The sequence below is a fragment of the Takifugu rubripes genome, chromosome 13 (genome assembly GCF_901000725.2).
Source record: "Takifugu rubripes chromosome 13, fTakRub1.2, whole genome shotgun sequence".
NCBI lineage: Eukaryota > Metazoa > Chordata > Actinopteri > Tetraodontiformes > Tetraodontidae > Takifugu > Takifugu rubripes.
In genome coordinates, this window is record NC_042297.1 from 17,097,253 (window position 1) to 17,123,136 (window position 25,884).

General features: G+C 44.8%; 3 protein-coding genes across 6 annotated transcripts in view; all 3 read right to left on the bottom strand.

The window, feature by feature from the left end:
• Positions 1-1,062: 1,062 nt before the first annotated feature.
• On the bottom strand, positions 1,063-6,557 carry LOC101079909 (high-affinity choline transporter 1-like). The gene is made up of 9 exons (XM_003969909.2): positions 6,413-6,557; positions 5,605-5,829; positions 5,171-5,284; positions 4,829-4,984; positions 4,598-4,746; positions 4,187-4,330; positions 3,869-4,022; positions 3,038-3,255; positions 1,063-2,963 (listed from the first exon to the last, which is right to left on the bottom strand). Exons 2-9 carry the CDS (start codon positions 5,786-5,788, stop codon positions 2,289-2,291), a joined length of 1,794 nt encoding a protein of 597 aa, XP_003969958.1. The 5' UTR covers positions 5,789-5,829; positions 6,413-6,557; the 3' UTR covers positions 1,063-2,288.
• A 1,204-nt stretch (positions 6,558-7,761) lies between these two features.
• On the bottom strand, positions 7,762-11,412 carry arl6 (ARF like GTPase 6). 4 transcript variants are annotated; one of them, XM_003969668.3, is made up of 8 exons: positions 11,220-11,412; positions 10,543-10,692; positions 10,355-10,416; positions 10,203-10,271; positions 10,019-10,113; positions 9,742-9,871; positions 9,446-9,501; positions 7,762-9,077 (listed from the first exon to the last, which is right to left on the bottom strand). In XM_003969668.3, the coding sequence occupies exons 2-8, from the start codon at positions 10,660-10,662 to the stop codon at positions 9,052-9,054; spliced, it is 558 nt and encodes a 185-aa protein (XP_003969717.1). In that variant the 5' UTR covers positions 10,663-10,692; positions 11,220-11,412; the 3' UTR covers positions 7,762-9,051. The 4 variants fall into 4 exon arrangements, with proteins under 4 accessions (XP_003969717.1, XP_029702089.1, XP_011608412.1 ...); XM_029846229.1 differs by having other exon boundaries at positions 10,543-10,696; XM_011610110.2 differs by lacking the exon at positions 11,220-11,412 and adding an exon at positions 10,779-11,154.
• Positions 11,413-11,872: 460 nt separating this feature from the next.
• Positions 11,873-25,884, bottom strand: part of LOC101080137 (ephrin type-A receptor 6-like) — a 29,418-nt gene continuing 15,406 nt past the window's right edge. Inside the window, exons 7-20 of the mRNA XM_029846228.1 lie at positions 23,589-23,744; positions 22,788-23,138; positions 18,698-18,822; positions 18,248-18,410; positions 17,632-17,737; positions 15,958-16,028; positions 14,503-14,628; positions 13,826-14,011; positions 13,688-13,749; positions 13,393-13,602; positions 13,147-13,296; positions 12,893-13,077; positions 12,667-12,816; positions 11,873-12,550 (exon numbers count right to left, since the gene is read on the bottom strand). Of these exons, the coding sequence (XP_029702088.1) occupies positions 12,436-12,550; positions 12,667-12,816; positions 12,893-13,077; positions 13,147-13,296; positions 13,393-13,602; positions 13,688-13,749; positions 13,826-14,011; positions 14,503-14,628; positions 15,958-16,028; positions 17,632-17,737; positions 18,248-18,410; positions 18,698-18,822; positions 22,788-23,138; positions 23,589-23,744 (2,156 nt within the window). The 3' untranslated portion in view covers positions 11,873-12,435. The remainder of the gene's footprint in view (positions 12,551-12,666; positions 12,817-12,892; positions 13,078-13,146; positions 13,297-13,392; positions 13,603-13,687; positions 13,750-13,825; positions 14,012-14,502; positions 14,629-15,957; positions 16,029-17,631; positions 17,738-18,247; positions 18,411-18,697; positions 18,823-22,787; positions 23,139-23,588; positions 23,745-25,884) is intronic.

Here is a 25,884-nt window from a genome sequence, read left to right on the forward strand (position 1 = left end):
TGGCTTCAGTTGTTGGTAAAGCCAACAAACACCGGCAGTAATAATCTACATGATTAACATCACTGATGTATACATCACTTCTAAAAATATCCAGAAGTTGTGAATGAATGACTCTGGTTTGGTGCCCACCCCCCCCACCCCCCCAGCCCTCTGCCCCTTGAACGTGAAGCCATAAATAAGTGGATTGGCTCCCAGACAAGTGCTGCTTTTCTTTCCTAATTGTTAATTATGGTGAGTGCTCTCGGGTGCTTTCTATGAATGGAGATGGACTCTCTCTCTTTCTCCTCCCTTTTCTACCTTTTACGGGATGGACGTCAAGGACGCCGAAAAGGTCGTCGGCGGTGGAGGGAGGAGTGCGGCGGAAGGGTGGGGCACCTGCATCATTCCCATCGGCACGCTGGGGTTGGTGGGGGTTCATGGCGACAGGCGCCAGCAGGCGACACCCCAGGCCCAACCCCGCCCGAGGCCGCCGGCGCTGGCCGGCCATCGATGGCCCCACCCAGCGTCGGATAGCTCCTCCCAGGATTCCAGACCAGAGAGAGCAGCACTTAAGGTAATGTAAATAAGTGGAGAGCGGGAGCTATTTTAGGATGCTGTCTTTCACTGCGTCCACGCAGGGGAACAAAGATGCAAGCCAAGCGATTGTAATGTCAGTCACGTTCTCCGCCATGTTCTCTAGCGTCCAGCTCGCTGAAGGGCCTGACGGACTAGAAAGAGCTCACAGCCGCTGCAAACCCGACGCCAAGCTTCTAACGAAAACGTTCTCAGTGCGTCTTACTAACCAGGACGTTGACGTCGTAGTTCAGAGCTACTGGAAAAACAGGAGGAATTGAATAAAAAACCTTCGAATCCCTCCTGACGAACACAAAAAACCACAAATATTAGTTCCAGTCTTCCTATTTGGATATGATGGTGCATTTTCTAAATGGAATGACCTCACAGTCTGGATCTTCTTTAAGGTCAGGCCTCAAGGTCAAACAGTGTGTTGTACGTCAACAACCGTAATGTTTGTTAAAAACAAGGGTGAAATTCTCATGTTCCGCTCCGTATAAATTGGATCTGACATCGTTTAAAACTCTGCAATAATATGTTCTCTTTTTATTGTTTCATCTTTTACGACATCAAAAATAAATAAACATTTAGACATTGCCCCTTCCATCTAATATGGATAAATCTTGACCAGCGTCGTCTCTTATATAGCTTTTGTAACCCATCATATTTACACAAACATGTACAACACAGAGAAACACCTGCCGGTACCGACGCGTTCACAGACACAGACGTGCTGATCTGCCACCGCTCGCCTTTGCCAAAATAATAATAATTAAAAAAAAACCACAAAACACGATTTAGCCTTGAATTAGCCTACAGACACATAGATTTTCTGCTTAGGTTACATTCATATTCTAGTCTTTGCTCGCTGCAGTCAGACCAGAGTCCAGAGACAAGTGCGGAAATTAAAACCTCCTCTAATGAGCTTCATTAAGGCAGTTCAAACAGATAACTGTAATCACTAACTTACACGGCTTCTCGGGAATAAAACGGACATCAAGGACAATATTAGCTAATGCTTCGAGTCGACTACCATCACTACTGCTTCTATATAATCTACTCAGCGTGATACACGGATGTTTCCTCCGTTGATTGATTATAATTGATGATACATTAAAGATGCGATTGGCCCTGACAAAAGAGCAACATTTAGTTGTTTTGGTGTTGTTATAAAGGAAGTCTGGAAGATTTCACATTATGACGTTACAGATTTTTTTTTTCCAGGGCTACACATGACACAACGCTGCTAATCTGGTATAATAAAGCTATAAAATCCTGTTTTCCATCACGTCCTGGTTCTCTTCAGGGTTTGATTTAACGCGTTGGTAAATTATTGCTATTGTTTCACACACTGAAGAACTAAATAAGCTTCTTCTCATCTTGTGCTGTCTGCCTTCAGAGATTCGCCTGTTTCATCCTGCAGCACCTTCATGTAACGATGGAAAGAAAAATGTTGAAATTCTCTAAATGGAGTTTCCTAAAGAAGGTACAGGATAGTCAAATATCTATACGCACTATATGTATGTATTGTAATGAGATATACTTCAACCGAACATCCGGACGGTTGCGTGTGGTTGTCATCCAGCCTCCACAAACGTGATCATGCTTCTCCGTGATCCTCGGCCAGAACAGCGTTTCCTTGTCATTAATTCTTCTTGACAGCGTAATGAGTTCCTCGGCCGCTCCGTCGCGTCACTTTTCTTCTTAAAATCACATCGAGTTTTTTTTTCATCCTTTTACTCTTCATCGTGGCGAGAGGAATCGGGACTGGATTCCTCCTCCTCCTCCTCCACCGTCTCCTTTGGCAGCGTGTCACGGCGGGTAAAAGCGGCCGCCAAGGTCACGCTCAGCCGAGGCTTGACGGGCGCCATCTCGGAGAGCGCGATATTGTTGCCCCTTGTCACGAGCGTGGTCTTATCCATAATCTCCCCGCTGTGTTTGGACACCACCGCGTCGAGAAAGTCGTATTTGTGCGAGATCTTGCCGCTCTCAAACAGGTACTTCGCCAGATGGGAGAAAGCAACGTTGGCCAAAAAGGAGACCAGCATGGAGACGCTCTTGAAGGGGAACTTCTGAATGACGACCTCCTCCATTGTTTCCGTCATGTGGTCAAAGCGCAGCTCGGTGGTCCAGCCGGGGTAGTAGATGAAAGGGGGCAGCTTCAGGTAGGGTTCGCCTCCACCGATGCGGAGAAACATTCCAAACAGGTAGGCCGCCACCGAGCCGTACGTGTTGGTGCCTTTGATGAAGAGCACGCTGAGCAGCTGGGGGAAGATGATGACGTAAACCAGGTCTGAACTCAGGTACCACAGGCCGTAAACCGTCCCGGTCACCAGCGCCATCAGCGTGGCCAGGCCGCCAAACACAAAGATGGTGATGCGCATCACCCAGATAATCTCCCGGTCTGACGCCTGGAGCAAGAAAGGAGACGGATGAAGACAAAGACGAGATCAGACAGAAGATGAGGTGCTAGACAGGTGCTCACCGACTGCCTGAAGGCCAGCTGGTAGATGTTCCTCGCAAACATGGAGCTGGCTGAAAGTATGGAAGAATCCGCAGACGACATGACGGCGGCCGACACCGCGCCCAGGCCGAAGAAGGACACGAACGGTGGGCAGAGGTGCTGGAGCACGATGGGCAGAATCATGTCCGCCTGTTCTCTATCTTTCGGAGGGATGGGACCATAGGTGGTCTGGTTCCAGTCTGAGCAGGAGGAACAGGCAGTAAATACTGATACTTATAGAACCGTCGTGCCTCAAGAGCTCCTTTTCATTTTATTGTGACTTCATGTCAACGGAGAAACAAACTTCCGTGTACAGATGTGCAAAAAGGAATTGGAGGCCTGAAAATCTTGAGATCAAACCTCTAATTTGGTCCCTTGCTTCTGTCTAATGTAATATGTACATGAGCAATGAGGTTATTAAACGGATTACTGCTTCATTATGGATGAGGTGAACCAGCTGCTATTTACCAGCCACTCTCAGATCTAAGGGCAGCATGGACCCTTCCAAAGGCCCCCTACCTCCAAAGCCCCCCACACACACATGCACAAACGTTTGAACTTCTATTTTTGCGAAGACTTTTATTGACATAATGTAATCCCGAGCCCCAACTTTCACAAATAAATGCCTGGCCCTAATTCTAACCCCATTGTTACCTTAAACCCAAGCGTTATCCCTCAAAAAGCCTACTGACATTACGAGCAACAGCCAAAATCACCTTAGTTTTCAAAAGTCCCTTAGTTCATGAATTGTGTGTCCATGTCCCCACTCTGTAGCCTTAAAGTACACACACATTTATTTGTCAGAAGTCTAACCTGTGGAGGCCCCAATCGCTCCAATAAGGACGGAGGGAACAGCCATGACCAGGCACCCAAACGCAGCGAGGAAGGAGAGAACCTGAGCGTAGGTAGCTGAGGAGGCAGACAGGACTCTCTGGAAATACACCTGCCAGGGGATCCCTCCCAGAATCTGCAGTAAACGTGAAGAGAGAGGAAATCATTTCACGGACTTGGCGTCCCTCTATCACGTGCACGCCAGAAGCCTGAACTCAAAAATGACGCACAAATGTCGATGTAAGAATAAAAAAATTCGGAGTGGTTCGTCACAGTTTCAGAGCTTTGGTGAAACTGTACCAGGAGGCAGAAGTTGTCGATCCAGACCCAGGTGTCGCCCTTCTGGATGCTGCCCCTCCAGGGCGACTGGTACACATGCTTCACGGCGGTAACGGTGATGTCTGACACGGCGGCGTTGGTCAGAGCAAAGGGCACGCTGATCCACTGTAGACAGAGACCATATTCTTACAACTGTTACACACAATACTGTCCAGTCCAGAATGTTTCCTGCAGAGATTAAACCCTTCCAAACAACTGGAGCGATAACGGAAGCATATTCATGTTCAGTAAATGTAGATTTATAGACATTTACTGGCAGATTTGCTGGGCAAGTGCATTTCTTTGAGTAATTTGTGTTATTGTTTCACCACTATTCCTCACACCTTTTACTTCAGTCTGGAAAATCCCCCTTTAAGTGGTCTTTTTACCTACCAAGCCAACAAAGATGCAGAAAAGCTGCACCACATCCGTGTAGGCCACAGAATAAAGTCCTCCAACCAGGGTGTAGAAGATGGCGATGAGTGCAGAGATAACCACTGACATCTTGATGTTGATGTCCACGATGACGCTCAGAGTAGCTCCTAAGGTCACGAGAAAATCAGAGTTAATCACACACACACACACACACACACACACACACACACACACACGGCGGATTTTTACCCAGGGCTGATAAGACGGCGGCCGACCAGAAGATCTCACCCATCAGTGCAGGTATGAAGAGAAGGCCGCCCATGCGTTTCCCATACAGCTGCTGGAATGGATCCAACATGGTGACGTAACCTCGGGAACGCATGGGCTTAGCGAAAAACAGGCCACCTGCGACAGAGGAGGGACACGATAGAGAGACCCCCGCCATCCAGAGACAGGAGACCACTACCTCCACCATCTCTGCCCTTTGCAGCCCTCTTAGGAACATTTAGATGATTGACTCCTGCAGTGCTTCCTTCCCTGACCTCTCAGTGGGAATAATTTTAGCATTTTAATGATTATAGATGAACTCACCTAAAGCCAGACTGAGAGCGTATCCAAAGGGAGCTTGCGCCCAGGCCAGGCCATAATCTGGCAGATACACATACTCAGCTGTGCCATTGATGTAGCCTCCTCCAACCCAGGTCGCTGGGAACAACCACACACACGCACATGCACGCACACGTGAGCAGGGAAATAAATCGAAGTGATTAATGTTAAAAATTAATTCAAAGGATTTATATTATTCAAATTCTATTTTCTCCCCTGATGGTAACACAAATCACTCCGAGAGCGGATCTACTTTTCCTTCAACTAAGTGAGCTGAGGGTCCGATTAAAATATAGACAATCTAATAGTACACACATTTAAAGAGGCAAGTATAATAAGACCCACACATTCTTTTTTTCCAACAGAACAGTGTGTTTGCTAATTATAAATGCAGTTGTTTTTGTTTTGTTGTTTTTCACCTGTCATAGTAAATCCACCGACAAACAAGCCGATGTCTCTCCCACCGACCATGATGGTCTCGCTGCGGTCGGTGCCCTCCGCCTCCCCGGAGTGCTTGTTCTTCACTGCCGCCCATATTCCCACGCAAAGGATCAAGAGGTAGAAGACCGCGATAGCCACCAGCCCCTCTACATGGATGGTCATTGTCGCACTGGTCTTCGCTAGGAACGGGAGGGCATGGAGACCTGGCCGACGCGCAAAAGATACGGCCAAATATGTTCACCCATATCATTTAGCATTCACTTTCGCGTCTCCTGGCACACATTGTTTCGGTAAGTAAAAGTTTACATATATTACCTCTAATTGGATTATAGTTCCAAAAAGACAAAGCGCTTTTTTTAAACTTTTCTCACTAAAATTTGGTTAAAATAATAAAACCTTAATAACACCCAGCTGGTGTGTTGTGCGCTTTCGCTGCTGCGCCTTGATGTGACTTTAAACTCAGCACTGATTTTTCGTGGCGAGCGCCTCCTCCTTGGTAACAATTAAAGCGCACTAGAGGAGAAGCTGGAAAGCTTGTTAAAAGAATACCTTTGAAAAAAGGAGGTTTCTTACTTCCAATGGATGTGAAATTATTTATCCAAAAGAATTCCATCGAACATATTAATAGTTTATCTTCTTTCGTATATGTGTGCGTAAAATTGAAATTACGCACACCGGCACTGTCAAATGATATTGCAGCAAGATTCTCAACTCAAGGCTGTTGCTCTCCTTTAAAAACCAAGTTAAATTATTCACAAAAGCTTAAGAAAGGGACAAATTACTCACCTGAATTGTAGCTGGACTCATGTGCTGGGACCCCGGAGGCAGCTAGGCAGCACTGCGGTTGGAGGCTTAGTACGCGGAGGAACAGTGAGTGGAGAGGTTGGCGGTGGTCTCCCGGTTGGCTAATCGAGGCTTATAAGGGGGTAGATAACGTCAGAGGACCGACACACACGTCAGGAAAAGCAAACGTCCCTTTTAATGAGCACCTTGCGCGGAGGCACGTCACAGTGTGCGCTGGCTGAGCTGAGTGGAGGCCGATAGGAGGGATTCCTGCGCTCAGTAATGAGGCTGGATGGACATTTTTATTTAAAAACATAAACAAGGTGTGATTTTAATACCAAGCATTTAATGTAATGCGTCATATAACCAATATTCTATGGCGCCTTTGTGCTTCATATGGCTGTTTCTCCTTCAAAGCCAGTGCGTAACAGCCGCCTAATTGTGCAAAAGTACTCGGTGTGGCCTTTAGTCCGCTGTCAGTCCGCTCAGCCGAATCTTTACCTTAACACTGCAATTAAAGTCTGAGAAAACGCTGTTCCTTCAACTCCAGAGGGAGAAAGCTGTGATGGAAGTGATGGAGCTACCTAAATGCAACCTTAAGCCTTTTAATTCTGTTTTTTTTCTCAATGTGAAAGATTTTTCAATCCATTTTGGGCAATTAAGCTGCACGCTGACTATATATATATAATAGATCTACAAACTAAGAATATTTTATGGTCTCTGCGTTTAATCTTGGCTACTCTTGTCAAACTTGACAGGCATCCAATTAGAATGGATCCTGTGAGCAGCAGTGAGATTTCATAATTTAGTCTCTCTCTCACACACCAACACACACTAATGGAGAAGTTATTTACTCATTAAGGGACAGGATGACAAACCAATTCACCCTGCTGAATGTGCACACCGTCCCCTGGTTGTGCAGCGGAGATGGCTATAACAGCAAAATATGGATTTATAAAAAAAAGAAATTAGGTTGATTAGTTTACAGTCATCTCTTTGACTCAGAGTGGAATCTGCTATATTGACACCAAAGAGAAAAACCACCCGGAGACGGCTGAAACGTTTCCTAACCGCATATTTCACAGATGGCGCCGGATGAATCCGACATGTTTTTGAACACTACAGCCGAGCCGAGTTCGACTAAAACTACCTGCAAACAAACGTTCCCCTTCCACACCACGAATGAGACAAGATGCTGCAAAATCTAACGAGAGGAATCAGCTCATCCTGGAATCAGTGTTTACTGAGATAAACTGTTGGGGCTCAAGGACTCTGGGCTTAATGAACAGCTGTCGCTGGCAGCGCTCAAGATGTTGGTGAGACGCTACAGAACACGCATGGAGCCACCAGTCAGTCATCAAACACTTGACAGCAGTTTATTCTCTGAAAAGAAGGAAACACACACACACACATACACACACCTGAGTGGACGAGGTCGTGATCTCTGACAATGAATTTTGCACTTGGAGGGGTTTGTTACAGAGGAAGGGGACACTCGTACAAAGACCCAATCGACATAAATAAGAAATAAATCTAAATGGCATTATTGGAGATGTTTTTACAGCAACACCACTGTTTCATCAGTTAATTTGAGCATTATCAAAGATGATGTGTCCACCCGAGATTTTAGAATTGGTGTTTTGGTTTTCAGTGCCCTCCAGCGGCCGTTATGGAAATTACATCGGGGTGAAGCGACGCAATCCTCCCTAATGGATCTAAAACTGCTAATATGTGCAAAATCTTAAATCAGCAAACAGCATCACGCACTTTTAAGCTAATGATGATAAAGATTTCAATGGAGTTAAACTTGCTCTCGGTCTCAACATTTCTACAAACTCTATAAATGGAGAATTTTCCAGATTAGAGAGCACTAACCTAAAGAGAATGAACAAAATGGACAAGATCGGTGGTGCCAAACCCACAGGAGTGACAGAGGCGTGTTTCAAACATCTCCGTAGCTCCTGAAATCGGTGACACTGTCAAACCATTATTTGTGTCACTTTTAGTGCACTTAAAAAACAATGATTTTCTTCTAAATTCAAATTTTATTCCTTTTTTTCCCCTCCTGGAGATGCACTGTCATGTGTCACTGTTTGTCCTTTGCTGAAGTTACATAAAGTCACCGTATTATCGAGGAAGTGAAGCATTTTGTTCAATTCTTGGGTGGAATAAGGCAAACAATAAAAAAAAAAAAACATCTAAAAAATATAAAGCATTTGGTTCCTCAGCTACGAAAACAAAAATCAAGTGAACGTTCTTTTTAATTCACACTTTCACAGATAAGTTAAATACACAAACTCTTAGCACAAGTAGCCATCAAAACAGAACCTACATTATTACATGAAGTAACATTTTAAGCAATTTCAATATTCAACATGTAGCTACTTAAAAAGCAGGAGAGAAACTGCAGCCTGATCATGTGACATTTTAGGACGCACCAAATTTTTCAGTAATTACACCCCCCCCCCACCCCCCCATAAAGTTCTGCTGCGGAATATATACAAGGGGCTCTTTTTGTAAAAGACATCTATACAGGAGGAATCAGAGTACCTTAATAAAAGATTAAATCCCCCCGTAAAGCTGAAAACGGGGCAAACCCATTTGTAGAAGACATCCACAGACGGCGACGTGACCTCATGACCTCATGTTTTGATTGTTTTGATTTGATCTGAAAAAGAGAAACGAGGGGGATTAATTAGGTGGCTCCGGCGGAGGAGTGTGTGGGTGTACTGGTGCTACTGGAAACGTAGAAGATGGATGTTGTCAGAATCTTTGAGGTGTAACTTCTGCTCAGTGCTCGGTTACGATAAAACGGGTCACAGACACACAGCACAGTCGTGTTCCACCATGAAAGCAACACGGGGCCACCACCAAGTACTCACTGAGTCATCTGATCTATGGAGGAGTGTGAATGGAAGCAGCGAAGATGATGAAAAGAAAAAATAGGAGCAGTTTGTCAGACACATCTGGCTGTGTGAACTCTGCGTGCGGGCGTCCACACCAGCTAAAGACTGAAACACTTGACTTTGATCCTACCTTGTAACCAGTCGACTCCCTCCTGTAAACCTTCTCCTTTCAGAGCGTCGGTGGCGCTGTAACACAACAACGCTGTGAGGAACGCGTCGGCTTCGTGGAGAGAGCAACAGTCTGTACTTCAGTTTGCAAATGAATGTTGTTAAAACAGCCCATAAGTTTCAATAAAAGTAAACTGCCACCCTTTTTTAGGATGAAATTACGTGTATTGATTAGGCAGCCGGCGACGACTGATAACGGTTGTATTTTTCCTGTTCATCACTGTCTGCACAGAGAAATCTGGGAAAGGATGTTCCTACCAGATGTGCCAGGGTTTATCCTTGATGTTCTCCAGACACAGGAGCTGCGAGACCTTCACTGACGACAGAGCGTCTCTGACATCCATCTTGTTGGCAAAGAAGAGGATGGGAATCCGCCGGTGCTTTATGTCTGAAGGCAGAGAGAGAATTCACGTTGATAAAGTGGCAGAATAACTGCAGGAGGACTGGAAGACCAAAATGTCTTAAATATTATCCAGCTTTGACCACTTCACACAAATAAAGAGCATTAAAGAGACGTGGCGGAGGAGCCACAGACCAGGGTGGTTCAGTAATGTGTCCAGTTCTTCTTTGGCCACCACCATCCTCAGTTTGTCTGCACTGTCGATGACAAAGATGATCGCCTGTCCTTCCCTGAGCAACAGAAATGGATCACAGGATCCCTGAATTATCACAAAAACTAGAGAGGATTGATCACACTTGAAGCTGCGACACACACTCACTTGTAGTAATGCTCCCACAGGTTCCTGTACCTGCCTTGTCCAGACATGTCGAAGACTGTGAAGGAAAGACTGCAAAGACAAGTTGTTATGTGTGAGCTATATGTGCTTGCTGATCATGACACTGATGTTAAATGTTGCTTCAGGTTCTCGACCTGGATGTCTTAAACTTCTCTATGCTGAAGCCAATAGTTGGTACAATGTCTTGTGCCTGAGCCTGAAAGATAACAGTAAATAACTTTGATGTGCACAAATGAGCTGGGGAAAATCATATGGTTAGATAGGACATTACAGGATATCAAAATCAGTAAAAATAAGAAAGCAAACAACTGCGGTGACTTGCATTGGAGGGCTTGAGGCGGTTGATGATGGTGGTTTTTCCACTGTTGTCCAGCCCGAGACACAGAACGTTCACCTCCTTCTTCAAGCCCAGCCATCCTGCCAACTTATCAAACAGCCCCATTGGCTACTCATCCACTACCTGCTGCTCCTTCTGTCTCCAAGAAAACCAGCAAAAATAAAGTGTAAGCAGAGGTTTCACAGCATCACTGGCATTATGTTTTCAACCCACATCAGCACCTGCAGATGCCATTAGCAGGATAACTTGGTGTCTTTACTAGCCAGAAAGATTAGAGCAGATACAGAAAATTGCCCCGGTGCAGTTTCAACGAACATACATCGTTCAGCATAAACAAAGCTAACATGCTTAATTGGCTCTTGCGGGTTTATCACATGGTAACACTCAGCGACAGCTATGGTTAACCAGCTAATCTCCTGTTGCTACTGTTGCTAGCGCTCCTTAGCCAACCCTACATGGTAGCTAAACTGTAATCAGTATTGTAGCTTTCCTGGTCGTGTTGCTACTTTAACTGGGCAGCAAAAAATACGATATCAATTCAAAGTCGAAGCTGTGATGTCGAAAGCTCAACAGGCTGCTGCAAAGTTACGAAGCAATCAGGACTAATACGCTAGCCAGCGTCGATGTTAGCTTGTAAAATCCTTTCTCGAGTAGATGGTTACCTGCAGTTGAGTTGAGCAATGGGATTTTCCCCCAAAGATGCAATCACAGCCCCGCCAGCTAGTTCATTAAATCGCCCGGCTCAATCCAGCGTTTCATTCATTTTGCTTCTGTCTTATACGCATTAGAGGCTGGCTAAAAGCCGGGTATTTACACTGCGTTGCTGGGAGACCGCTGCGCTGGCTCGTGATTGCCCCCTGCAGGCCAACCGAGGTAATGCACGCATACTTGTGAAAATGATGCAAATTGATAAAGATATTTAAGAATGCTGATACACTAATAGGAGGGAAAAAACAGACCACAAAACACATTCAAAGATCTTTCAACTATATAATGATTCCATATCTAAGAGGATCTTTCATTGCAAGTTCCTTCATTTAGTTGCATTAATTTGACAAACAGTGTTACATTCAATCGTTAAACGAAAATATGATTCTGACAGGGATCCCAAAAAGAATGCCGTGCTTTTCATCTATGACCTCCCATGAGCGCCCATTTGACAAACTCACCTGACGATTCTTCACGTCTAGAAAACGTGTCTGTCCGCCTCTTGAGTGAATAACAAGAGCGTGTTTGAGTGTGCATCCATGGACACCCGCACATGTGAGTGCATTTCCAAGAGAGGGTGCTTTCAGACCGAGAAAACAACGTTTTAAAATAGCGCTGTTTATTGGGGAACCAACATTTGGAATAAAACGTACAATTTTCACAAGACGATTTGATACAAGACACGGAGCGTCATCATGAGGATAGAACATACATCTCTATAAAATCTTTTGACATTCAGTGGTCTTTAGTTCAGAAACTCTGTATTTTACCATTCTGTGAGTCAGTCTTTATTTCTCCCTCACTGGTTCTCAGAGACAGGCTGCCTCACGTGCCCAAACAATGATCATCTCTGGTCATGAGGTAACAAGACTTGAGACCATTCAAAGTCAATAGAAACGGTTGGATTGTCACTTAAAAAGAGAAGAGGTATCGGTGGACACTTGAATAGACGACAGAGAAAAATAAGTCCTAAATTCAAGTGAATGCGAGCATTTGCAGAGAAAACGAGGAGACCACGTCTGGCCGATGAGGTTGGTCGTTGTGGCGGTTGTACTGATGACGATCCAGAAGATGATGGAACTACACCCAGGTATGATCCAGCGGTGGAGCCTGCTACACCTGACAGTGGTCTCCGGTTGGGCAGGAACAGTCTCTCCTCCAGGGACCACCTCACACCTGAAAGCCGCTCTGCTGGATGTGGTGAAGCTGCAGGCGGAGAGACTGTATGCTGCTTATGATCCTCCTCTGGTGACCAAGCAAACAGATCCCGATGCGCCTGATGTCACTGAAGGCCGAGACCAACATGGTGAAAAAGCAACACTCACAATCGGGACTCTACAGCTTCTTATCCACCCTTTCCTACAGCATCATGTTTCTGTCGGTTGTTAATGCGCGACTTACTCCATGCTCATGGTAGAGATGGAATCCAGGGTTGTGTATCCTGCTGCCAGGAAGTTGTTTTTGTACTGGCACATCTTGATGGAGTCCAGCCAGTCGCCGATGGAGATGAAGAGAGGGTAGTCGGGCAAGTCATCCGGGGACTCGGAGAAACTGGGGGCAAATACACAATAAAGAAACAGGTCAACGCATGTCTGATGGGAGAGACGAGTCCTCAGCGTGCCCTCACCTCTGCACATCCTCCATCAGACTGCTGGGATTGACTATGAGTTTGTCCAGGAACGACAGCACATTGCTGAAGCGCGGCCTCTGGCTGGCCTCCTTCTGCCAGCTGTGCAGCATCAGCTGGTGCAGAGTCACGGGGCAGCCCACGGGCGCGGGCAGACGGTAGCCTTCCTCGATGGACAAAATAACCTGAGGGGGGCGCCAGTCAGTGAAACAAGACGCCTCATTCTGGACGGAGTTCAAGGGTCGACCACTTACATCTTGATTGGACATCTCCCAGTAGGGCCTCTCTCCGTATGACATCACCTCCCACATGACGATACCGTAGCTCCAAACGTCACTAGCTGTGGAAAATTTCCCATAAGCTATGGATTCTGGGGCTGTCCAGCGGATGGGTATCTTCCCGCCCTGACAGGGAACACAGAGATGGTCAGTGGTCAGAAAGAGCCTGGTTGGCTGGCCTGACGCCATTAGGATGTGCGGGTGTAATTGTCCTATGCTCACAGTAGCAGTGTAGGCCTCTTCGCCCTCGTCCTCCAGGACTCTGGACATTCCAAAATCAGACACTTTGCACGCCAGGTTTTCATCCACCAAGATGTTGCGGGCAGCCAGGTCTCTGTGAATATAGCCCATGTCTGACAGGTAGGTCATCCCTACGGCGACGCCGCGCATCATGCCCACCAGCTGCAGCACCGTGAACTGACCATCATGTGACTGGAGGAGACGGACGGGGGTGTAGAACAAAAAAAGATGAGCGTTATGTAATTATGGGAAATGAATTTCTGCACGTGACGCTCACCCGGAGGAAGGAATCGAGCGCCCCGTTTTCCATGTACTCAACCACAATCATCACAGGTCGACCTGAGAGGTGGGGTAAACGACAGGATTTGAGCAAAGAGCAGAGGAACGAAGCTACGGCGACGGTCTTTGAGCTTACTCTTGGTCACCACTCCTTCCAGCCTGATGATGTTGCTGCTGCTAAACTGCCCGAGGATCGAAGCCTCACGCAAAAACTCTCTCCTCTGCTGCTCCCCCTGGCCGGCTCTCAGCGTCTTTATCGCCACGGTGATGTCCATCCTTCCAGGAGTGTGCAGCCGACCACGGCAGACCTCTCCAAATTCACCTGTCAGAGCAAGACAGTATATGCAAGGCAGGAGTTCAATTCCCCCTTTTCCGCTGTGGGATTAAAGCATCAGCTGAATGAAAATAGAAAGAATGTGGAAAGATCTTTGTATAAAAGGGATAAACCTTTTTTTTTTTTCTCAATACAATGAATCAAATGTGAAAACTAAGAAATACACACGGCCGCCATGCGAGAATCACTGCAGGCACGCGTGTCGTCCACTAGAGGGAGCCATGTGGCAGCAATGGAATTATAGAGAGCTAATCATCAAGCATCAAATACTTTTATGCAGTTACAAGTACAGCAAATGGCTTTAAAATCAGCCTTTTAAAAGGAGCCATAAAATTCCATCTGAAAATTTACTAGGTCTGACATTGTTATTGTAATAAGAAATACTGTAATATTTCAAACGTACACAACTTTCTCCGTATCGTTTTGAGGAAATTATATCTATAATAAGACAGTGGATAACTTGGGGTTAATGACCTTACCTGCACCAATCACCCTGTCGATGCCTATACAGGAGGAATCTATCTCTTTAGTAAATTCCTCCACAGCCTGAGTGGGATCTTCGTACGTGTCTGGGTCCACATACGTCTTTATTCCAGAGAATGGAACTAGAATAGCAGAAACATTAGTAGAAAGCCATTAATGAGTGTTTAAGAGAACACTGTTTCTCATGTGTCCTGTAAAACGTTATTACCATGAACTTCAGCTCCACACAGAATTCACAAACAAGAAAAATAATGTTGCTGTTTAACTATATGAGGGTATAAAGGCAGTTAAATGCGCCAGGCTGTAATCATTTTATATATTTCTGTTGAGGGATAAAGAGCAAAATAAATAAAAAATACCCAAGAGCATCTGAGCTCTTGACTGAGGATGGGACCAAATAAAGTTCCCTCTGGCACAGCTCAGGCTGGTGAGCTGGGGACTAAATGTACCTCCTAACTTTTAAAAAGTCTTTACTGGTTGAACTACTTCACCCAAAATAGATTCAAGTTTACAGACTGTTCACTAAGTTGCTCTCTGGGGTTTCCAGGCTCAGCTCTGAAATTGAACAATCCTTTTACCAGATTGCCGAGTCTGCTGGCGTCGATCTGCATGGCGCTTCTGCCGCTCAGTGCATGGTTGGTTAATTAGATGAACACGACCTCTGACAGCTATGCGGCACAATAAAAGGTTCTGTATTCCACATAAAGTAAAACGACAAAGCAAACTGCGGGAACACCTCTACCCATGGAACACTGAGCCGCTTTCATCGCGTCTCGGTTTGAGAGGCTGTCGATATGCTAGCAAATGACAGCACTTTTGCTCACAGCTGTGCCTTTTTTTCTTGTCGATCGATCCTAAATCCTAAAATGTCCAGACGGCAGTGATGTCTCAGGAGCCACACATGTGCTCCCCCAGCAGGCCTCAGCCTGAAAGCTCCCAGAGCTGTTCCTTAACGCCACAGTAAATTACACCACACCTTTTTCCCTGCAGCCACCTGCCTCTAGAAGACAATCAATAACTGTTTTTAACCGTAGAACCTCACAGGGACTCCTGCATTTATTGTGGTTAGGAAAAAAAACTCATCCTGATCCATGCTTGTGGGAGCCGCTGTGAGTCCTGGATGGTTGAAGGTGACACCAAAACATAGGTTTTCTATCCTAACTTGAAACGCGATTTAAAACTTGTTTCCCCCTGAAAGTCCAGTTTGTTTCTCAAAGCTTTTCATTGTTATTTCCAGTTAATTGTTATATGTCTATAGTAAAAACACATTTCATTCTGGAAGTTTTACTTTTGAGTTAAATCTAAAGCCTGAACAAAACCGTTGCAAAATAAAAACGTGCATTCTGACATCGTAATAGAATCATGGTTCAGGGAGTCAAACTAGAGGTGCAGAATACATCCGAACGCCACCGTTATGACATGATTAGCCGTAGAGACGTCATATGAGGTACCGTGTCCACTGTGGAAGCGAGTCCTCCTCTTCTCTTCAGACTTCATCCTGGCCTTAATGTAGCCCTGACAGCTGTACAAAGAGGAAAATCATCATCTTCATCTCCAAATAAAATAACAGACGTGCACCTTAAGTCTCCTCCTCACCACTATCCCCTCTAAAACACACCCAGTGTAACATTTAGCAATTCTGTCAGATGACATAAAAGTGTTTAAAAGGCTTCCGCCTGTAGCGCCACATCATGGCTGTTGGGAATTCACGGAAACGTCTCGGCCATTTTCCTCTTTGTCTGCGTCATTTTCTGAGAGCATTTCTCGCCTTTATGAAGTTCCATTTCTGTTTCTGCATTTATCCTGCTTCGAATTTCAGGCTTTCATGCTCCGTGCACTGAGTGCCCGTCAAGTAGCAATCAGGTAATATTGTTCACAACAGAATAAATTTGTTTCATCCAAGGGAAAAAAGAAGCAAAGATGTATCAAAATACAATAACGCACAGCAAATGTTGACTTTTCCAACATCAGTTGGCCTTAAACTGGTGTTTAGACACAAAGCAAAATACATATTTAAGAAAAATTGCAGGGTTTTTGTCGTCTTTCCCGTAAAGCTGGATACAATCCTCTCTGAACAGCTCAAAACATTTAATGGAGAGGCCTCTTTTGAAAGCTCAGCTGTGCTCTGATCACTCCTAACATCCTCATCGCAAGTATACTTTAGATAAAAAAAAAGGCCAGGTGCACATTTAGAGATGACAGATGACAAATTTTCAAGGACATTAAATGCTAAACATCACATTAATGGCTGAAATTTGTTGAAACAGTGTTATTCTCGTAGGATTTCGAGCAAATCCTGATAAATGTTGATGCACTTACAAGCAAGTTGTTTACTTAGTCTGTGCAGGGAATACTTATGATCCTTTAATTTTCTTAATCAAAACTTCCATTAAGCTAATCTCACTTTGTACACCTGGTTCCTACCAGGAGGCACCCATCAGTTCCAAAAAAGACAACTCACATGAGCTTTACTGATGGCTTCTCAAAGTATTTAATGTCCATCAGGAGACTATTAGAAGGACTATTTTTGCATGATGACAGGTGTCCACGATTTTGCCGTGGAAAAACTTTGCACGGACATGAATTTGGACCACTTTTCACTCTTTATTAATACCTGCCACTAATAGCCAAACCCTGTGAACCAGAAGGAGAGTGAAGACAAAAGCCTTAGATAACAAGTGGAAGTTAATGGAATGAGGTAAACTGCCTGTACATGCATTACACGCTGAGTAATTAGGCAGAAAATTGGTTCAGCCAGTTGGAAAATAGGAGTGTCTGCTTGGCGGCAACACAGAGTCCATTAAGAGACTTCTGGTTGTAACTTTACTCAGGAGAGAAGCAAGGAAGTGTGTGTGTTTTCTTGTACTTGCAACATTCTGAGTACAAAAATCTGCATTCATCTACCAAAGTGAGGACATTCTTGGGAAGTAAGGACATTTTGGCTGGTTCCCACAACTTCAAAAGACTGTTTGAAGGTTAAGATGTGGTTTTATGGTTTAGATTAGTATTGGGGTAGGGTTAGAGTTCAGGGGTTAACCTAAGGAGTATGTGTTATGACTATGAAAGTCCTCACAAAGATAGAAATGTGTGTCTGTGTGTGCATGTGTCTTGATGACATCTCTCACCGGCCAGTGATGAGGAGGAAGAGGGTAAGGATGACCAGTAGGGAGAAGCCTCCGACGGATGCTGTGACCACCACCAGGACCTGACCCTGATCAGCAACATCAGGATCTGAGGTAATTTAAAAGAAAACAAACACCTCAAAACAGAAAGCCGACCCAAAAATCTCATTGTCCCATCTGTCTTTTGGTTGGTTGTCAGGTGCATTATTAACCACCCAAATCTAAATGAAATACACTTGCAGTCCTTTCACCATCCTGCAGCAGCACAGCCGCTGTAGCACCTTAAACGATGCCCAGTCCATGTGATTATGGGATATAAAGTCAGGGAGTTGTAGGAGGCCGTGCTCTCCCGCATACATCGGGATTAGAATCATGGTGAATGAATTTATGGGCTTAGAATCACTTAAATAAATGGCTCGTGCCTGATAAAGAACTGATTGATTTCACTGATCTGTGGCTGGACTGGACACATAAATACGACCTTGGATTGGAGAGTTATTGATCTATTAATGTATGATTAAAGCCTGCACTTCTTTCCTGTCCTTCTGTGCTTGGTTTTAAACAGTGAATGTATCACAGCCCCCCCAACACACAAACACACACACACACACATACGTACCCTCAGCCGCGGTGGAGAACTCAAAGTTAGGGCTGTAAGTTGTGTAGCCGTCAGCGGTGTGAGCACGCACATGAAAAACATAGACAGTGGAGGGTCTGAGGCCTGTTATTACCACGCTGGGGGCTTTGGTCCTCGTGGACGAGTAGCTCAGTCGCTCCTGCGCCTAAAAAGCAGATAAGCAGAAGTGGTCGGGCTCATTGCGCCGTAAAGAAATCTTCCCGGCGATGTCTGGGACACAATACATACATTGCGGCCAATTAAGTGTCGGCGCAGAGGGCGGGCGCAGCAGAGACGGCAACATTTTACGGACGCCTCAGCACATTTGGGATTATGGATGTTATAATGCACGCTGCACTGCGGGTAGAGAGGCTCTGCAACCCCTTTCTGGTGTAATGTGATGTGAAAACAACTGCAGCAGATGTATTGTCTGTGCTGATAATCAAAGACTACCTTCTCATAGTATTTGACCTCATAGTCCACTATGTTGGAAGGCGGTTGTTCGACCTGTGACCAGGAGAGGGCGATGCTGTTGTGAGAGGCCGAGTCCTTCCTGACCTCCCCCACCAGGGCAGGACCTGCAGGGATGCAACAAACCTGAGAGCTGGAAGACTTTTAAAAATCACCTCTGTTTCCAAGCAGCAACAAGGGGGGCACTTGTACGTAACATTTGCCTCTGTTGTATCTCTGTGTGAACAATCAATTCCAATTTAAAATGCAGTTTTTATCAAAAACATTAGTACAATAGTTTACCTGAGACGGTTTTCCAAAGACTACTTACACAGACGCTGCCGCTTTTGACTTCACTCTCATATTATTCAAATACAATATAACATGTGAAATTCAAAAAATTTGAATGGAAACCACCTGTTAAATGAAAATGAATCACTTAAATAATCAATAGATTTGCCATTGCTTTTTCTCACAGATCAGGAGATTTACAGCAGGACGGCGTCAGTGTCAGTCACCTCACTGGGTCATTACAACAAATGAATCTGTTTCAAAGGGAAAGTTGCAGAAACCAGAGCGATTTTCAGACGTATCGGAGAAAATCGCTTTGATAACAACGTCGCTCTAACGGAGAGAAAGAAAGAAGGAACAAACAATAACAGTATAACAGAACAAAAACCAGATGCCGTCAGCTCCAGTTTTTGTTAAACAAAGCACATCTGTTTATCAGGAATGTCAAGACAGCTGAATTTGGGGGGATATGTTACTGGAGGGCTGCTGAGGAGGCACAAAATCGAATATTTACTATTAATTATTCATATAGTATTTGCTCCAACAGAATAGGATTTGGGAATGTAATGGAGGCAGTCTCTTGTTGATTGAGCTGCCTGCGAGATCGCTGTTGGAATATAAATTCAAGCTTAGTTGGACGTCCGGTGCCGTCCTCGTGTCCAGAGAGGCAAATATCACACGAGTCATGAAAGGCCGCACAAAGGATGGGAGGATGGTTGGCACAGGTGTGTGGACACGAGAACAAAGCTGACCTCTGCAGAAGTGCAAATATGGAAATATATCCTGCGTTCAGCCCCCCCCCCCCCCCCCCCCCCCCCCCCACACACACACACACACAGGCATAAACATGCAGCCACACACAGATGGGATGGAGTTGTGGTAGGTTGATGTCATATTCCTGGTGCCAGGTGGCGTGTGAGCTGCGCAGAGTGCCTGTGTTGTTCTGGGAATATCTCAAGCCTTTCAGTCTGGCTGCCGACTGCAGCTACTGATGGTAATACCGACAAAAACATACTCCGCACCCCCGTCTTTGAAAGGCGGAACAAATGCACGAGTGGGTTGAGGGCAGAATCCACCGAGATGCAAATTAATGATCACAACAGGAAGTCCGGAAATGCATTTAAAAAAATGTCAGATGGATCCTCAACTCAACTTCTGGTCAAAAATCAACAGAACCAGTCTGAGATGAAAGAAATCAAATATGGACTCCTTGATGAGGGCTCGTACCTATGCAGTCTAAAATATCTGTAACTCTTTGTGTTTAGACATTTATCCAGAGGATACTGATCTTTAAACTTTATTTATAATATGTGCAATGAAGCTATATGGTTCAATGACACATGCTCAAACACGGAGGACAAGGAGGAAAGAGGAAGGAGAGAAAGAGCGAAGAGGGAGAGATGTAAAGAAGTCCCACGAGGTTCGATCTCCCCGGCATCTGAGCATATAAATAGCAGTCAGCCTTATTATTCCCAGAGCAAGGGAGATGAAAACAGAAAAAAAGAATCCACTGGAGGAAAGGGGGAAAAGGAGGGAAGTAGAAGCAAGAAAATCCCCAGAATCGGGCCGCGACACGTGAATTTGACATGTGACAAAAAACATGGAGCCTCTCAGTCAAACATGTGAGCTGAAGTCTCACGTACAGTGAAGCCAATCAGTGAACACAGCTGCCCCAAATCTGGCTGTTTTATTCTGCTTTGGTGGCCGATGGCGAGAACAGTAACGCAGGAACAAATGAACCCAAATGTGCAGATATTAAATGATACAGTATGAGACACAATATGTAATACAAAGGCCATGTATTGGGAAGATTTCTCACATGTAGCATCAGATAATTAAATAATTCTGACCTTCATGTGTGTGTTCTTGTTGTCTCTCCTGTGTGGGGTTGTAGGGTTGACCTTTACTGAGGCCAGTGTAGCCTGTAGTTCCTTAAATGCTCCTCTGACCTTTGTGATCTCAAGAGTTCCTCTGGTCTTTTTGAAGAACATTTGCAAGGGTCTTGAGAGTCTCGACAAACGTTTTTTTCCCCACAGGTTCCAGATGACAGCTGTCACTGTGGTTCTTGTTCTGTTCAGGTCCGATGAGGTAAAATGATATTGTATGTGTGTCTATATTATCTTTAAATGTATTTGTGTAACATGACTGGTTGGGTGTGTGGGTGTTATTTGCAGATTTCTACAACGGATCCGTTAAAAGTGTGGAACCTGAACCTAAAAGTGTGGCACAGCGCTCATAAACACGGTGATCCAACGTGCAGCCACGCAGCAGCAGCCTCCCATACAGGAAGCAAACAATACTTGTGGCGAGCGAGGACGCGGGCGTTCCAAATGTTCTAATGCGTGATATAAAAATAAGAATAACCCAAAACCCACAACTAAAGCAGGTTTTTACACTAAAAACATTTTGCTCAAATCTAATTAAATAATTGAATAACGTGTTATGACCCCTGAATCTACAATTTATGTTTTAACAATGAACTGAAACGACCTAAAATCCGTGGGATGTGTTTCGTTCTAGACGTTTTGCCACCCACAGCGTCCGATCCTGTATTAAACTACAGCTCCAAAGCTATTGTATGCTCACAAAGGGATTCATAGAATCGCCGAACAGCATCTATTGCACCGTGTTTAACAGGAAATGTCTATTGGGAGGCGTGAATGAGAGACACAGCAGAGTGGAGAGCTGAGAAACAAACAACCCATCGCACGCAAAGCTGCATGAGGAGCGCCGGCGACATGAATGTGTGACACTGTCATGTGTGGCGATAGGAAAACTTTGTTTGCACGCCTGTGTGGGCTAACGGTGCTGCGGGGGCAGTCAGGAAACGCCATTTGACAACTTAATCCATTTTAAACATCCTGATGGGAACATGCCCACAGGCTGCATCTCCTCTCCAGAAATGAATTTGCATTCCAACATCGTCCGGTCGACCAGGCTGCCAGAGCCAGAGAGCTTTAGAAACACTTCTGCCTGACACCTGACTTTCACTGCCTATGACACTCCACCAGCAAAATGGTTTAATTATTAAAGTAATAAAGTAGCGTAATGCTGTAATTTAAAGGCTGTTCATTACACAAGCACTGATGGGGTACCGCATTCAGGCTAGCATGAAAGCAACATGTCAGACAGAATGAACAATTGTATACAAATGCTAGATATGATGGAAAATGTGCTCAGAGACAGGAGCAAATTACTGTTATTGCAACTCAACATCAGGGATCAAAGGGAATGTTCTGCCTTGACAGCAGCTGAACTCACGGAATAAGCGAATCTGGTGGCCCAAACTAGAGATTTTGTTTCTGTATATACATTATTAGACATAGAAATATGAATAAATATCAGAAATGTTCACCATCTATATGGCATAGACACTGAGCTAGTTGAGGGTGGGAAGAATGGAAAGCTTTTAAAGATTATATGTCTGCTCCCATCCCTTTTCCCTCTCATTCAGATCCAGTAATGATGGAAGAGTGGCTGTCTTGGGCTGACCAGGATTTCATCTCTCAACTGATTTTCACATGCTGAAACAGGGAAAAACCTGATACCCAGAATAATTCATCACCTCCCCACCTTCATCTTCTCTTCTGCATCAATTATTCCATCAGTGTTCTTGCCCCTTAAAAAATGAAATGGACGTTTCTTTGGTGGAACCTTTTCACGCTACATTCAAAATCTGGGTCTCAGTAATTGGGACTTGTCTAAGGTCACATTGGTTGGAGGTCAGAAATACCCTGACCCATTGATACACTGAGGTGGAAGGAGAGCAGCAGCAGCTGAGGATAAAAGCTGTAAAACTCACCAGCGTGATGTGTGTTGACGGTGACGTTCACCAGCGGCCGCGCCGCCACGCCCAGGGCGGAGACGCCGTTCACGGCCTCCACGTGGAAAGTGTAGCTGACGTGCATCGCGAAGTCTAATATTGCCACAGATGTGCCGGTCAGGCCCAGTGGCCGGGGGATGAAGCGCAGGTCCGGCTCGCAGGGCTCGCACTGGATGATACCGCTAATGTCGGCGCTTCCGTCGCAGCGCTGGCAGAAGATGTTGTAAGTGATGTCCTTCCTGCCTCCGGAGTCATGAGGAGGCATCCACTGGAGGATGAGAGCCGTGTCGTTGATCAAGGAGACCAGGTTCCTGGGAGCCGACGGGGGTCCTGAAGAAAAGAGATGTAGCATTGTAATAGCTCAGTGATTCTTACATGTGCTAATAACGGTATAATAAGAGCGCATCAAAACTATCTCTGCAAATTGAAATTAGCAGCATCCAAGTCTGAGTAATTGTAAGTTAAACCCATGAGATATTTAACAGCAAATATGTCATTTATAAGAGCTTCAGTGTGACTCCTAGAAAGACCCATCACCCATCAGGTGTGTGCCTGCGTGGCACATCTCATTTGCTGAGTGATCTCAGCAGAAGCTGAGGGCGTTTCTGTGGGTGGAAATCCTTGACAGTGATTTAGCTGTTTGATTCCTCGATTCCTCGATTCCTTGATTACAGACTCTAATGTGTAAACGAGGCGCGACAAAGACTAGTTGCTGTTCTCCATGCAGTGGTTAAACTTATATCTGTTGATCAGAAAATGGCTTTGAATGGCTCCACTAACTTGTACAGGCCGTGGTGGAGGAGTCTTGAATGGCCCGGTAGAAGCCTTTCTCGCAGTGACAGATGGTGCCAGCTTGGTCGTGGCTGGAGCTATGCAGAGGACAAATGGAGCATTTATGGTTCCCAGCGTAGGCCTTGAAGAAACCTGGCTTGCAAGCTAAAGAAAAAGACACAAAACGGTTCCACACGATGAACGTCCACAACTATAAAACAAATCATGTATATCAACAGGACAAATCTGTCATTTTTTATTAGCCGTTTCTTAGTTAGGCAAAGGTCAAAGCTTTGTGGAACAGATGGAGATGATGGCCTGGTGAGTGGGGCGTTTTGTGGGACGCTGCCTGTTACTGTCCGTGTCTAGATCCAGCACCCAGCTGCTTTTGTCCTCAAATTTGGTTTGTCCCCATTTCTTCAGCTATTGCTCCGACTCAGCTTATTAGAACACTCAGTCCAGTTACAGTTCTTTACATCGTCTGGTCTAGCAAACCGCCTGCATCTGGTAGCCCCGTTCTCTCAGCAAAAATAAAAGAATTCAAATGCACTGAACACAATTACAAGGAACTGGTGCATTAAAATGAAGGTTGGACTGTTTTTTCGTTGTTCTTTTTCAAGGTCCGGGATCAACACACTTTTTTCTGACGCGACAAAAACAGCATTGATGGATTTTTGTGCCTGGCTGTCAAGTGGAGCCCTATAGCCAGCGAGAATGTAAACGAAAAGAAGACTTAAATGTATTTCTTTTCAGGTCATTTTGGTCACATCCTCGACTCACCTTGCCATCTACAGCCTTGGCAAACGCACAGCCGGCTTGTTGCCCTGTGCTGTTTGTCAGACAGGTGGAAAGAGCTTCAAATCATGCATTAAGAAAACGCAATCATAGCCTGCTTTCAGACTGAAACCAAAATCCCCAGCATGGTCTCTTCTGCTAACCAAAGTATTCTTCAGTATTCCATCATTTTCCTATACGTCCCCCGTCCTCTCTGATTTTCCCCTTCCCATTTCTTTTTTCCCTCTGTAGCTCACAGCTCCGCTTATCTTTCTCTCTCCCCAAGCAGTTTTGGCTGCGGTAAGTTTTTACCCTTAATTTGATTTTTTTTCCCTCCCTCTTGCTACACCCCCACCCCTTCAACCTGCTGTTCCAACTTTCCCTGTCCTCTGTTAAGCTTATCAGAAGATGGAGAATCCAATGAAGATTTCCTCCTTTCCACTGTATTATCTTAGCCTACAAACGCATCATCCCAAAAGAGCATTTGTACAATATTGTACAAATGTGGGCAGCGTTTTTTTCTTCCAGGTTATGGTTCTGCCTCATCCGCAATTCTTGTGGGATGATCCTTTTAAATGTTAAATGCTGTCACATGACAGCATCTTTAATCTGTTTCTGTTTTCATGATGATTGTTCATGAAGGAAAGTTGCCTTCCATTTCATTCAAAACTAAAATGTACATCTATTTTTTTTAAATTCCATTTGTGATTATTGTGTTGTATTTTATCTGCTGTATTTCTTTTATGTATGATTTTGCATTATGTGCTTTTCCTCACAGTTTAAATTTTCCCTGTTCTTTCAGATTTTAGGTTTCAACCAACAAGTTTTGGTTTAAACACCAATTAACTCACATCTTCTGTGCCTGTATTAAGTGCAAATGTTCCCTCGCTGTGGGAGTTCATTTGTAGTGTTCCTCAGAGGACGATTTAACCCATTCATACATGAATTATGAGAACCTTAGCCAAGAATTTTACCAGTCGGCACTTCCGCTGCATATAGAGAACAGCTTTTGAATTGCTGTCAACTACACATCAAAGGGTCGACTCATTTATGTTCTGTACATTTGAGAATGCGATGCTCTATTAAGGGTCACTGTACGCCTGTAAGCTCCTGAGCAGCCTAATGCAAACGGAAAGAGTCTGTCACTGTACTTAATCCAGCCGGAATGAACGAGGGAGTTGAAAGTTATGTTGTGTGTGCCCTTGTGTTTCAGAGTGAATAATGTCTAGAAAACATTACATTCCAGTTAAATTTGCAGGAAGGTGAATTAAAAGTGCAATAAAAACCTTACATTAGAGAAAGCGGAGCCATTTCAGCAATTCTTCTTCAATCAATTACTTTTCTGGTTTCAAGAAGTCTGCAGAGGGCTATAAAACGGTAAACTGTGGGATCTGGCCTGTCAATATCTGCCATGCTGTGAAGCATCGGCCTTTGAATTCTAATTTGATCGGACGGTCACTGATGATTCCTTAATTAACCGTAGTGACGGTATCTATTACAATACAGACTTGAGCCATTCAAAGAACATCAA

Bases quoted from the DNA above. Each gene is read 5' to 3' on its own strand.
- arl6 (XM_003969668.3), bottom strand. From the start codon at position 10,662: ATGGGGCTGTTTGATAAGTTGGCAGGATGGCTGGGCTTGAAGAAGGAG. The intron at 10,417-10,542 runs GCAAGTCACCGC...GTTATCTTTCAG, and splicing joins ACCGCCTCAAGCCCTCCAAT to GCTCAGGCACAAGACATTGT. The intron at 10,272-10,354 runs GTCGAGAACCTG...TTGTCTTTGCAG, and splicing joins GAGAAGTTTAAGACATCCAG to TCTTTCCTTCACAGTCTTCG.
- LOC101079909 (XM_003969909.2), bottom strand. From the start codon at position 5,788: ATGACCATCCATGTAGAGGGGCTGGTGGCTATCGCGGTCTTCTACCTC. The intron at 4,747-4,828 runs GTAAAAATCCGC...TCGTGACCTTAG, and splicing joins CGCCGTCTTATCAGCCCTGG to GAGCTACTCTGAGCGTCATC. The intron at 4,331-4,597 runs GTAGGTAAAAAG...CTCTGTCTACAG, and splicing joins TCTGCATCTTTGTTGGCTTG to TGGATCAGCGTGCCCTTTGC.